Raw genomic sequence first — 14,788 nt, forward strand, 5'->3', positions numbered from 1 at the left:
ATGTGTACAAAAATAACCCTTGTCCTGGCAGAATTTTCTTGTGGTTCTAATTTGTATTGCAATTTCAGTTGGCCAACTCCATCAAGTGCTTTTATGAAACTATATCTCTCTCACATACTTGACTTTTTGGCTCAATGTAGCTTTCAGTGCAGATTAGGGACTTTTGATTCTGTTAGCTGCTGTTCACTGTCTCTTTAAGTTTTGTGTTATGTGACGTTTCCTAACTTTGCCTTTTATATGTATTCACCAAGTTAATTGGTTGAACAATATAAAAATAAGTAGTTGTTCTGAGCAGTCCAGAAGAAAGAGGCCTACACACACACAAACACACACACACACACACACACACACACACGAGACAAATGAGCCTTATAGGTTTGGTAAGTCTACTTGGGCTCAGGAATTAATGTAGTTTTGCTGTCTTTCTGACTTTTTCAATCCCTCTGTACTGGCCCTTTTTTGTTTTAGTGCTGGGGATAGAACCCAGGACCTCATTATTTCTAGGTAAGCACTGTACCACTAAGCTACATCCCTATCCCTAAACCAGCCCTTCTGACTGACATCTGATTGTGATCCAGTCTCCACACTTCAGCTGATGGGTGACTAGTAATTTTAAAGTGATATTTTTTGTAAACACAGAAGAAAGAGTCTTAAAAAGAATGACATTAGTCTAGGTATGGTGGTGCCCACCTAGCATTCAAGAGGCCGAGGCTGAGCCCTGTGAGGCCAGCCTGGACTATAGTGAGTTTAAGGACATACCTCTGAAAACCAAGGGCTGTGGGTATAACAGTAGTAGAGCACTTGTATAGCATACACAAAGTCCTGGGTTCAGTCTTCAGCACTGCAGGAAAGAAAAAAAGACTGGGGAGAGTCTTGATAAAAATAGTTGTGCAATTCATTTTGGATAAGAAGATGAGAGTAGGCAAAGAAGCAATGAAAAGAAAAAGAGGAGGATGTTTTGTAATAGTAGACATGAAATGTACTATATAGCTTTTAATTACAGGAAGCATAGTCCTGGCCTAGAAGTTTGCAGATGAGTTAATAAAATAGAATGAAAAGCAAGAAAGATGAAATTATGCATTAAAATGTAGCATATGATACATGACATTTTTTCCAAATGTGGAGAAAGGATTGTATTGAAGATGGTATTGAAGTAGTTGGACAAGCATTTGTACAAAATAAAGTTTATGTTTGTTCTGTAACACATGTTAAAATAATTTTTCAAAATAAAGTTTATGTTTGTTCTATAACACATGTTAAAATAATTTTTCAGCTGGATTAAACATTTAAATATATGTAAATATGAATATACACCATAAAATATATTTCTTTTTTTATTGTGAAAATACTGTACAGAGGGGTTACAATTACATGGGCAAGATAAAGAGTACATTTCTTATCAAGCATTGTAGCCTCCTCCTTTGTTTCCCCTTCCCATCCCTTCCCATCTTCCCCCCTATAAAATATATTTCATCTTAGCATAGAAAAGACTTTCCTCAGGATAAATAAAATAGAGGTCATAGAGCCAAATATTTAACTACCTGAACTTTTGAAAAACCTTTAAACAAACAAATAAAACATAGTATGCACATTAGAAGGCAAATATTTTTTCTTTTTTTTTGCAATATAATACTAATTTCCTTAAAATAGAGATCATTTGTTGTTGTTGTTTGGTCGGTCATAGGGCTTGAACTCTGGGCTTGGCTGTTGTCCTTGCGCTCTTTAGCTCAAGGCAAGTGCTCTACTGCTTGAGCCACAGCGCCACTTCCGGTTTTCTAGTGGTTTATTGGAGATAAGAGTCTCATGGACTTTCCTACCTGGGCTGGTTTTGAACCGTGATCCTCAGATCTCAGCATCCTGAGTAGCTAGGATTACAGGCGTGAGCCACCGGCGCCTGGCAATAGAGATGATTTGTAAGTCAATAAATGAGTACCCTGATTTAAAAATGAACAAAGAATAAGTATTAAGTACCAGAAAAATGTAAGCCATTTTAGTATCAAGAATGCATTAAAAAACAAGTCTTAGTTAACATTGTGAATTGGAGATTTTAAGTGTGAATTAGAGGAAATTGTCCCTTCGTACATTTGGTAACTTTCTGGCAGAACATATCAAAACTTGTTAAGTCATGCACACTCTTTGACTTGGCATTTTCCTCACAGAGAATTCATCTTAACACAGTAATTATGAATGTGAATGTCTGTTATTTGTTATAGGGGAAAAAATGGAAGCTACAGGACTGCTGACAAAGGGGATTGGTTAAATAAATTACCATACCTCAACTCAAGGGCATAAGCTATGTAGCTATTTAAAATGTATGAATTTACAGCAGGAATTACAGATTAAACAGTCTCCCTTGCACTCTGTGATCTATAGGTAGTCTCTTCTTGGAGCACTGTGTTGAGAAAGATACTAAAGCCAGGTCTGGACTCAGCAGGCCAGATGCTATGGTTAGGGAGGGTGAAGGAGGCAGAGACAGAGAAGGAGAATGATGAGGAACAACTTGTCAGGTATTTTTGGTTGTAGAAGAATGTTTAATGGTAGGGAAAGTTGTTCAGCTAGAGTTAACAGTAACAGCATGAGTATAGAGTGATAGACTACGTAGTTTCACTTTTGAGAGAAAAGACTATGAGTTAAAAATGACTCAGACTGGCATATTTTCAATGTTTATTTTTAGACTGAAGGATTATGGATGATTTCACTCTTCAAGTGGCTTTTCTATCCTTAAATGTGTTCAAAAAAGTAGTATTTTATAATTAGAGAAATAAATTAAAAGCTATGATTATAAATCATAATGGGGGAAAAACAGTGGTAAAGGGATATTGTCTACAACTCAGAAGAATTATGTATGTTCTTTAGATTTTGTTCCTTGGAGATTTCAGATTTCTAGATTCTGATATCTGCCTAGCCTTCAACATCTGGAAGTTGATGAGGCCTACTTAATTTTCAAGTCCCTGCTTACTTGTGGCCTCCACAGTGGAATGGGCATCTATAGATGGAAGAGACAAAAGCTGGAGTTCCTATCTTCAAGAAGCTTCTGTTTTAGAAAGTATCTATATGACCATAGTACAGAGCAGTAATGCAGTACAAGAGCAACAAGCACAAATACTTATGTAATGTTTCTTAAATGCTAGACTTTGTTCTAAGTGCTTTGTACGTTTTTTTGCTTTTACTCCTTACAGTAGCATTGTGGTACAGGTAACATTACTGTCTCTATTTACAGATGAGAAACAGATCTTGAGAGCCTGAATAGCTAAGCTAGGGTCAAACCCAGGCATCTGATCTGTGGAGTCTGTCTTGATGACTGCATCCTCTCTGTCAGTCTCAATCCAGTATTGTTCTTGCTTTACATGTATTAGCTCATTTCATTTGTAGAACAAACTTTCCTACCTTGTTCTCCCAAGGCTTAAGGGGCGTTTTTTAGATGTCAGAAACTGAGGGAGGGAATACAGAGATAATGCAAAATAATTGTATTTTTAGGCAGAGACCTGTGGGAAGGTTCAGTGTGGGCTTGTGGAGTCAAGTGTCATGCCGTGGAGGGTGGGATAATGATTATGCATGCCAGACACTAGGTCATCCTTGGGACCTGACTCTCAATCAGCTTGCTGGAGAGGTAGGAAGGGAGGAAATGTATTTGAGGGTGTGTGTGCAAAATCTGTCTTCCTTTGGGTGAGGGAAATAACTGGGTGGAAGAGAGGAGTAAGAGAAACCTTCTTTGGATTAGGATAGCTAATCCAGTACAGCAGAATGAGTTACTACCCAGAGAGATAATGGTAGCTAATCCATAGGACCATGGGAAAATCATTTATTGCTGCAAAATGTGTTGAGGGCCTTAAAAGACAACGATGACTACAAAAGTAAGGGGACCCCTGTAATGAGATCTGAATCCAAGATTGATTTTTGTAATGAGGAAATCGATTTCCCAAGGAAATTGTGTGACAGTATGATGTTTGGATGAGTGTACTTCTTGGTTGGTCTGTCGTAGACACTTTGACAGATTGCCTCAGTCTGGATTATGTTGCTGTTTGTTTGCTGTGTGCTGAGAGCGCCCCTTTCAGTAATGCTGTCTTGTTCTCCCCTCCTAGGTTCATGGAATCTGAGCTAGACCTAAATGATATCATTCAAGAGATGCATGTGGTGGCCACCATGCCAGACCTGTATCATCTTCTGGTGGAGCTGAGTGCTGTGCAATCGCTTCTTGGGCTGCTCGGACACGATAATACAGATATCCTTCAGATCAGTCCTCGGTAGAAGGCTGACGCAGGGGAAATACTGTTTACTCTCTTCTCCTGCCTGTCTCTGCTGATGTGTGCTGTCACGTCTGGTGTTCCATTTCCATTCAATTATCTTCCATCTTGAAACACACACTGCTCTTTGCTCAGAATCTGCTTTCTACCTCTTTACCAACGTTGGGCAAATCCTTAATTGTTTTATTTGCTCTTATTAGTACTAGAATTTATCATGATGTTTCTGTTTATACATTAACAGTATTACTTTTCAGGATTTGAAATTGCAGGTTCCTTATTGAGAAAAGACCAGAAAGATTTGAGCTATGACATTATACTAACAGATGGCCCAGTGGAATTGAGGCTAGAGAAGTCAGTGAACCATGGTAGAAAGCACATTGGATGTCAGAGGATAGGGGAGCTTGTCTGTTTTATCCACTGCTATATTCCAGTTCCTTCAAAAGAAGGCTGGTTACCTAATAAATAGCATTTTATATATTGAATGAACATATAGACAAGCTAAGTTTCATTCCCATCTTCATTTCTTGTGCAAAATGTAGTGCCTCTCTATCTATAGTGTTCTCAACCTGCAAAAGTAGAGTTAATAACTTTGTCTTTCAGTGTTACTGAGATCAGAGAAATTATAAGCATGCTGAGCACATTTCCTGATGCATAGTAGGCACTTAGTAAATGTTCCTTATAACTGAATTTGAGTCATGACTTCCAAAACCAATTTATACTTTGTCTTTGCCATCAAATGTGCAATCCTTTTAATGTAAAAGGTTTTTGATGTGCCTGTGGACAGGGTTATGTTCATTAAATCAGATTCTCTCCCAGATTTCCAAAGGTACGAGACAAATGTAGTTAGTCTGCTTGAGTGATATTCATGGGAAATCTGCTAGTTCATGTTATTTTCATCTTTCTGGTAAGCTCTCTCCTGAGAGCATGTCTGACTAGCTTCTTTCCTGCCTAATAATTCTCATAGAAGTAAATCAGTGAATAATTGTAATGCAGGTTTCTTGAAGGACAATTTAAAGATATTTCTGATGTTTCATGTACTGTTGGTATTAAGAATCACTCTGCTAGGTCCAGATTGGTGACTGTGTTTGCCAGGGTTTTCTGTGGGTTTCTAAGTTACATGAGAACCCTAGTAAACTAGCTTGTTTCTGGGTGAGCTTGGTATAGAGTGTTATAACCTCATTCAGAGGATGTGCATCGAGTGCTTACTCAAAAGAGGCATGGTGCTAGGCCCTGTTCTGGATGGATGCTCAAGCAACATTCGTCAGTAAACATTCCTGGGTGTTCTTTTAGTTAGTTTTGGGCTGACATAACAAAGTACCATAAACCAGGTGACTGATAAATAACAAAAATTGGGCTAGAGGCATAGTTCAAATGATAGAGCTTTTGCCTAGCATCCATGAGGATTCTGAGTTCTCACCCCAGTACTGCCCCTCCATAAAAAATCCCAGTGCTGTCACATTGGGAATGAGGTTTCAACATTGCAATTTTAGGGAAGATGTAAACTTTCATTTATTCTAGAGTAGATGTTTGCCATATGACTGGGGCATATGACTAAGGGTCCTCACAGATTTAGTGGCTGAGCATTCTAGGTGTGACTTCTTTACCTTTTAATTTACCTGCAGAACAGTAGATTGCAAAATGGGCTCAGGCCTTAACCTAGTGCCTTATTGGTTTTCTTCAGTGACAAGACAGGCCAAATGCTGGACAGCTAACTATGGAGGTCAAGGCTGGCAGTCCAGGCCTGGGGCCCCAGCCCAGGGCACCTGCAGGGGCACAGGTTTCCTGTGGATTTTAACCACATCTTTGTCAGAAATTGCATGCTTCCCCAATACACCTGTGCATTAATACTGAAATTACCTATTTTGTTTCTGGAAATAGCTCCCATTCTTTTGTTTTTCTTCTGGCTAACAAAACAATAGTAGCAGCTCTTCTAAGCTGCTGACGTTTTACAGATCCTCTATCCTCACTCCTGCTGAGGAGAAGACTGACATGAGACGTGCCGCTCAGTATCAGCATACTTATGAAAGGCAAGGGCACAGATGTTCGAGTTGTTGTGTTCTGGTCTTTAAAAAGGAAAAAGAAAAAAACAACACATCCTCCTATAATATCTTTGACAGACTGCCATTTCCCTCCTGTTTTCCTGACAGCTAAACTGTTTATTCCCCTCTTCTATGCCAGCCGCCACCCAACTGCCCTAATGATAGTTTTTTAAATCTGATTTTTAAATTACGCCCTACATCACATTTGAAGTGCATTGGAAATTTTTTAATTACCTTAATTTTAATTAGATGTAGCAATTAGGGTAAATGTCAGCCTCCTCCAGGTACAATTTTTCCAAAAAGTGGTTTCAGGAAAGGGTAGGCCTTCTTGACTTGCAGAAAACATATTCAGTGCTGGTCGGAGCGTTGCTCTCCCCAACACGTTGCACTCTGCTTCTTGTCTTATCTGTGATCTATAATGGAAATTTTTCTTAGGGAAACGGTTGTTAACAATTTACTGTTGAACAGCTGGAACTGCCCAAAACACCTTACCATGAATAAACAATTTCATGGCAGTCATGACTTAAATTTTTTATCTTTTTAACTCTTCATTTATCACCCTGGACCATACATGGCTGGTTATGTTCCCAGCATGCACAGGTCATCTTTGCTTTGTCCTTCTCAGAGAAAACATAAACTATAGAGAATTTAATTGGATCAGAGGCTGGTTTGTTGTAACCTTAAGAGGCAGTATGTGAGAACACAGCTTGCGCCTTGTCCTCTCAACCATGAGAAGCAGCCTCAGAGTTGATTCTGGCTCTCTGCATCACTGCTGCTGGTGAAGGCTTGTCAGCGCTTCTGTGCTGTTTTCCCTGGAGAGGCTGGAGCCCAGCCATGGCCAAGGGTTGGCTGCCGAGTGGAAATATGCTCTGTAATGTGTACCTCATGCAGTACTGCAGGGTTACTCTAAATGCCTTTGGAGGAGAGGATCCGGCAGCAGCTGCCATGTCAAAATGCTGCTTTTTAAAATAATATCTATTAAGTTAATTACTTAAAGATGCATAGAGCTCCTTTTTTATGAACTGTTAATTTTTTTGAAAATTAACCCAGAGGTGCATGTAAAAGGTCTTTTTCAGGCTGGAGGGTATGGCTTAGGGGTTAAGTGCTTGCCTAGATTTTGTGAAGACCCTGGACTTCATCCTTATCACTGCCAATTTTTTTTAAAGTATTGTTAAAAATATAAGCATTCTTTTTTTATACTCCTCCCCCCATGGCCTGACTTTAAAATTTCTCAGTTTTTCTAAAGGAACAAAGAGGAGTAAAACAAAGGGGAAGATAAAATCCCAGATGGTGGCTGATCACCCCTTCTGCTAGCAGAATCAAAAAAAAAAAATCAGCATGGCATCAAATTCATAACCATCCTTGTTTGTATGTATTTACCATGTTCTCAGCTTGAGTGACAAGTTAGTGGAATTCTTGCTAAGGTAATTTTGGTAGCCCACTGGTGTTTATTTGGTTCTTCTTTAGTATAATGGGTGTTGTATATTTAGCAGAAAAACAAGAATTAGTAAGTACAGTTTAGAGCAGCACATTCAGATCACTACCCTGTGGCAGGTACAAGCCGGGCCTTTAGAGTGATCTACTCAGGAAATGCCATTGGAACTCTGAGGTGAGGGGCATCTCTGGCTTGGGGGCTGGTCAGGGAATTGAGGATTGTTGATGGAAAGATCCTGATGGAGTGGAAATTAAAGGTCATCTCAACTTTGTTTTGTGGTCTCTACCTTTGCAGTGGAAATTGCCATTCTTCATATTTTGGAAGCTGATGGGTCTTGTTAGCTCCTCATATAGTCACTGCAAAGTAATCAGGATATCAAGTCTGTGATTGTATATATGTATAGAGTATATGCATTTAAAAATCATGACTACTGTGCCCTAAATACTCTGTTCTTTAATAGAAATGATCAAGTCATAAAAACCAAATTTATTCGTTCTGTTTTCTCTCTACCTTTTGTGAGTCAGAATGAGATCTCATCATAATGTTAGCAGTACAGTTTCTTACCTGCTAATATACAAGAACAGAGTAATTAATAACACTGCAGATCATTAGTGCTAATGGGACAGCTCCTTTTGTATAGAATCATGTTAGGAAGTAGTCATGATGAGTGTCTTCTAAATTATGGTTTCGTTTTCTCATATTCTCGGAAGTCAGGAGAACTTGCAGAATTGTCCATTTGGATTTTGTGAAGAATTACACTGTGGTGGGAATTTGGAAAAAAAGAAAATTTTTCTTAGACCAGTAGGAATCAACTAAACTCACAGTTTGGGTCTGAGAATGCTAAAGTGGAACAAAGTGACTGAGACACATACTATCCCAGTGGACACATACAATAGTTAAGAGTGCCTCAAGGCACAGAACCAGTGATAATGAACAAGGAGAGGGATGGGAAGGGTTTGCGCCTCTAAGGGACTTTCTTCTAATTGGACTGGGAGGGATTTGATTCTTGCTCTGTTGCTTTCCTGGAAACACTATCTAACAAGACTTGCACACCACAAGCTGTTGTTTTTCTAGGAGCTTTTCCCATTTTGATATTTCCAGAATCAAAATTACACCTAAAAGAATTGACTCCTTTGTCTCACTTGTCACCAGACTGCCTTGGTAAAATATATTAATGAGACACCCTTGTTTTCAGAGCCAGTCAAATATGCTTTCAAGAAAGGCAGATGAAGTAAAAAGCCAAAAACCTCATAACTTTTGATCTTGTTTATAGGTTTTATTTGAAGTCGATGTCCCTGAAGATTAGAGTGATTATAGCTTGCTTTAGACATCTTCCTTGGGGCATAATAGCGCCCACCAGCATTTAGTAGGTACTTGATTTTGAATGGTGCACATTCTCCTTCATGTATGTTTGGTTGAGGATTAGTATAAAATTGAGAGGCCAGCCGGGCACCAGTTACTCACGCTTATAATCCTAGGTACAGAAGCTGAGATCTGAGAATCTCAGTTCCAAGCCAACCTGGGCTAAGAGATGCTTATTTCTAGTTCACCAGCAAAAAGCTGATGTGGCCTTAAAAAAAAAAATCAACCAAATGTGTGAAGGTGTGGCTCCAGTGGTGGAGCATCAGCTGAGAGAACAAAAGCCTGTGGAGAGCAGGAGGCCCCAGTACTGGTCAGGGGGAAAGAGAGAAACCGAGTTTATTGTGGAGAATTTTGTATCAACTGTTTTAAGAGGAGAAAACAACCATTTTGTCTATGTTTGAAATTAATTTGCATTAATTGAGCTATATCTAATCATCCTATGTAGGAATAAAAATTTTTTTTAAAATAAACATGTTGCATTAAATTAGTTATATCCTCTGAAGGTATACTGGTTTGTTTTCTTTAGAGGCCCTTTTTGAAATGGCTTTTAAAAGCCATCTGTGTAATGCATCTTATTCTCTTCCTGTTGTTAGTGGACACTTCTCAATGAAAATTAATAAGATTAATGTTCACCAAAAATAGATTAACATTCAGTTTCTAGACTAAAACTTTTAAGTGGGATCAGTCCAAAAGCAAATATCTAAAGCCAAAAAATAGAAGTAAACCCTGCTCTTCCTACAAGAGCCATTGTGTTATGTACCATTTTGTGCCCAGCTGGTCTTTTCTGCTTCACTGTTATATACTCGCTTATTGCCCCAGTAGTGGACAGTTACAGAGAGAGGGAGTGAGGTGGCCCTTCTGCTCGACATGACAAAATAGGCTATCAAAAACTGTGTTTTAGTAATTCGCAGAGAGACAGGCTCTCTGTTTTCCTATTATACTTGGACAGGAGAGCTTTTACCTTGTGAAATGAAATTGTAACTACAGTGGAAAAGCCTATCACCCATGGCCAGTGTCTGCTTGTGAAGAAAGGCTGGACAGGTGGCAGACCAAGCCAAAGACTGAGAGTTCATTTGTTGATCTTTACTTCCGGTTCTCAATCCTCTTTCTGGTGTTCAAATGACCTTCTGTCTTCTGGGTCATGTTACATTACCTAGGAGTTGATGGTCATTATGGATCCATTGCTGCCTTGCTGAAATGCTGTTGTGTGAAAATTGCGAAATTATGTAAAATCATTTAGTGGTAGGACTGATGAGATGTTTGCCAGTCCTGGTGAATAGCTGATTTTCTGTTTGACTTCTCAGCTGAGGCAAGAAAGCAGACAGGGAAATAATCCACTGGAACAGTATAGGAAATGACTTTTCTTAGTAAAAGTTAGACATTCATCTTGTTCCTATATAAAATTACCACCATTGTCAATTTTTTTTCTCCCTCCTCCTCCCATATGATTATTGTCCTGCCTTGTTTCTGAAGATTCCTTGGTGAACTCTGGCTACCGCTACTGCTTTTAGAGGTGAAGTGGGCCAGATACTAAAGATTATGCTGTTTTAAGAGTTTTAAGATAGGGTTGGAGTGATGTTGGGCTGTTTCTCCCTGGAAGAGAGACCTCCCAAGTGATTTAAATTTATAAGTTTATAAAACTGTAGTTGACTAAGTTACCAGGAAAATAAGTATAAGAGAAGAGGCAGTGAGTCACTTGACAACATTTGCTGAGTTTCCACTATGAGAGGAAAGACCCTTGTTGAAGAAATGCTAATGACACCAGAGTGTATTAAGATAAGTGGTGCTGAGGCAGTTGGTGAGGATACAGAGGGAACCGAGGGTTTTAGGAAACATTGGTGAGTTTTAGAAGTCATCCTTAACACCTTCCACATGTGTCCATTGCAGTGGTTGATTTGCTTCAGGAACTGACAGATATAGATACTCTCCATGAGAGCGAAGAAGGAGCAGAAGTTCTCATTGATGCTCTGGTAAGTCATCCATCCTTTGGAACCTCACAGCTTTGCCAAGGCAGCAGCACCCATCATTGTATCTGAGTGATGACTATAGAATTCTGTGGCCAGGCTGGATGGAATGAGCAAGAAGTTGAAATGCTGCTTGGGGGGCACTAGTTCTGCAGGACTGTATGAAGGGGCTGACAGTGGTGGTGAGATAACTGTACTGGGCAGTCCATTTCTCATTCCATTACCACTGTTTAATCCTCATACCTTTAAGCCAAGACATAAAACAGGCATACAATTTTGCCCTTGGTCATAAAGCTAGGATTTGAGCCTGTGTTTTCTTTAATTTTCTCTTCTTGCCTTTGCCCTATGCATTGGGTTACTGCCGTCCTTTTTCCAAAGAGCTCATATAGATGTTTGCTTTGTCTTCTGGGCTTTATAGTACCAGTGTCAGGGAGGACAACTATTATTATTACTTATTTTACAGGTAAGTCATCCAGAGGGAATTGGAGAATGTTAAAAATAAGACAACCCTTAGAGCTTATCTAGGCCAGAGTTGTATCCTCAGCATCAGTGACAGACAGGTCCATGGGGTTTCCCCATTCTTCTTTTGAGTAGCTTGGGCAAGGACTCACACTTCTTTGGGCTTTATTCTAGGCAGCAGCCAGGTCCCTTCTAGTCTAATCATCTGACATATGGTCAGATAAGTGGGAAGCCTCTCACTGGGTTACTCAGCCAGCCCTGTGTCCACTGAGATGAGAGTTCATGTGTTCTGATCCCCACTACCCATATACTTTGGGCAGATCCTCACCTGTGACCATAGAGGATTCCAGGCTGAAAAGGTACCACAGCTGGCCAGTGGCAGAGGTGGGTCCAGTCCAGCCCCTTGCCCTGATTCTGCCTGTGGAGCTGTACCCACCTACCTAGCCATCTCCCTCCTTGGGGCATTACAGACTTTCTTTTTCTTCTGTTGCCTTCTTCTGCTTTTTTCCCTCCTCTGGGAAAAATGGTAGTACATACTGATTCTGTTAGGTTTTGCAGAGTTTTTTTGTTTGTTTGTTTGTTTTTTTGTCGGTCGTGGGACTTGAACTCTGGGCCTGGGCGCTGTCCCTCAGCTCTTCAGCTCAAGGCGAGCGCTCTACCACTTGAGCTACAGTGCCACTTCCGGTTTTCTGGTGGTTTATTGGAGATAGGAGTCTCACGGTCTCTCCTGCCCGGGCTGGCTTTGAACCGCGATCCTCAGATCTCAGCCTCCTGAGTAGCTAGGATTACAGGCGTGAGCCACCAGTGCCTGGCTTTTGCAGAGTTTATCAGAAATCACCACAGCCGCTTGTGGTGGAAGCACCCAGTGTTGTGAGGCTGCTTTCTGTTCCCACCTAATACCTATAGAATTAGGACTGTGCTCCCTCCCCAATGATTCTGAGACCCCTTCCATGCATGGCCTACCCTCTCCCCTCCCTTTCTCTTCCCCCATGCCAGGCTTATGGCTGGCATTTGGTATGAGTGAAGGGTAAGTGCTGTCTCACAGAGAAACAGGCTGGACTCCAGCAATGCCATGTGCATCTAGGTTGAACATTTCTATGGCTGATTCTCTTTCAAACTCCTTCTTAGAGAAAACCACCACTTTTGTGGAATTCAGGACCCTTCTTTTTACTTGGAACCACTGTGCAGAAAGACAAGGATACTGCTAGGGGGCCTTTTGTTTTGAGAAGCATCTGAAGGAAGGCTGTGGCACTTGCTCCTACATCATGTCCCTACAGTGTCATTTATGCAGTCTTACCTTCCAGAGGTTAATTACAGTGGCCCTGAGCGCTCCTTCCTGCCTGGTCCCTGGGTTGATTTTAATTACTCTCCTTTGCCTCTGTGAATGACGAAGACAAGAGAGGAACAGCTAGCCTGGCAGCTGCGTGTAAAAGCTACCCAGAAGCAGCAATTCACACAAAAGCCCCCTTTGTGTTTTCCATGTTGCCAGGCCCACCAACAAAGGCTGAATCTTGCAGATTTTATTGTTTGGGAAAAAAAAAAAAAGCAGTTCTTCCTCAGTCTGGGGAGCCATTGAGTAGCTGCTGTACAGGGTTTTCTGTTTAGGTTTTTATGATTATATTATTTTAAGATTCTGATTCTTACAGCCTTATTCTGGTGGGGCTGATGTGAACCACAAGCATTGTATGTTCTGGACTCTGATATATTATTTACTTGTCTGCAGCCAGTCAGAAGCCATCAGTAAATATCAGAGAGCATAGCTGGCAAGTAGTCTTCCATTTATTTTTCCTACCCTTGTGCCACATTCAGGAAGAAGTTTGATAAGTATTCTCATATATCGAGGCTTGGGTTGTCTTTATAGTTTTAATTTGGGGCCAATATCAGAGGTCTGGAATTGCTGGAACAGAGGCTAGAGGGCATGTGGCAGGATTTATTGTAGTGTGCAGGTTGTGGTTATTGCCTTGGTCTTCCTCCCAGTTGGAAGTCTCAAACAATAGAGTAGCACATTTGTGGGGAAAGAGTGCTGGCCTCACATTCTTGTGGACATTTGGGGTTTAAAAGGTGAATATTTGTGCTGTGGAACAAGTCCATTTCAGATTTTGGAAGATAGACTTCTGGAAAGTAGTAAACATGATATTGTATTGCGTTAGTGACAGTTTTCTGGCTCACCCTTCCCAAAGACAACTGGGACTCCTTGAGAGCAGTGATTAGGCTACAGTTCCTTACTACATCCACAGTTGCCCAGAGCTCAACCGTTCCAGCCTTTGCTCAGCTTGCTGGCCCCTTAGCTGCCTTCTTTCCCTAGGCTATCTAGAACTTTTCTTCTATTCCCTTCAAACCTACCTTAAAGCTCAGCTCTTCTCGTTGAGGCTTTTCCAAATTCATCACCACAGCAGAATTTGTGCTATCCTAGTACCTTGTACATCCTAAAACTTGTCATGTTGGATTATAGACGTTTGTGGATAAGCTTGTCTTTCCTAGGAGCCAGCTCTGTCACTTACCCACTGTGTGTCCTGGGGGAAGTTGCCTAACCTCTCCATACTCTGCCTCCCATCTGCAACATGGAGATAACAGGAGTGCTTATCTCACCGCACCAATGTAAGGAATCAGTGAGATACTTAATAAGTCTTTAGGAAAGTCTGGTACTGAGAAACACCCAATAAATGCTGGCCATTATCATTGTAAAGGCATCACACCTGGCAGATATTCAACACTTAGTAAATGTCAAGTTAAGATGATAAGTGTCATCTGCCACACAGTGAGAGGCTGGCGAATGTTTGTTGAACGGAAATGCTTTTTCAGTCAAAAAAATGCTTCAAAAACACTTTGAATAAATATTCAGAAAATTATTTAGATGACGTGGGCCTAATGAAGACATGCAAAGATTGATGTTTAGTTGTTTTGAAAAAAAGAAACAAGTGCTGTTACCAAGGCAGAATGTTGAGAATGCTGTGAGAAAAGCAGCTTCTGTGATCATGAAGGGAGGGTGTGGTCAGTTACCATGGGAATCATCAGGGAGGACTGTGTAGCTGTAAGTGTTGGCCATGGTCTCTGAAGGGAGGCTTAGATGCAAGGGTGTATGGAGGTGTCACACCAGCACATGTAGAAGGGCAGCTGGGCTGTGAGGCTGGCTCGGAGCCACCATGTGCTATAAAGTATTTTGTAGAAGTGGCTTTGATGTGGACAGCTGAGGGACTAACCTCTATCCCATCCTTGCCCTCAATTAACTCCTTTAAAATGCTAAACTTGGAGGGGGGACCAAGATGGCGACGGGGCAGTAGGGAA

General features: G+C 40.7%; 1 protein-coding gene across 2 annotated transcripts in view; it reads left to right on the forward strand.

The window, feature by feature from the left end:
- Ctnnbl1 (catenin, beta like 1) overlaps positions 1-14,788 on the forward strand; it is a 162,529-nt gene that overhangs the window by 48,165 nt on the left and 99,576 nt on the right. For both annotated transcript variants that reach the window (XM_013011092.1, XM_013011093.1), the window contains exons 4-5: positions 4,083-4,222; positions 10,953-11,050. In XM_013011092.1, coding sequence (XP_012866546.1) covers positions 4,083-4,222; positions 10,953-11,050 — 238 coding nt within the window. The remainder of the gene's footprint in view (positions 1-4,082; positions 4,223-10,952; positions 11,051-14,788) is intronic.

Source organism: Dipodomys ordii, unplaced genomic scaffold (genome assembly GCF_000151885.1).
Source record: "Dipodomys ordii isolate 6190 unplaced genomic scaffold, Dord_2.0 Scaffold13, whole genome shotgun sequence".
NCBI lineage: Eukaryota > Metazoa > Chordata > Mammalia > Rodentia > Heteromyidae > Dipodomys > Dipodomys ordii.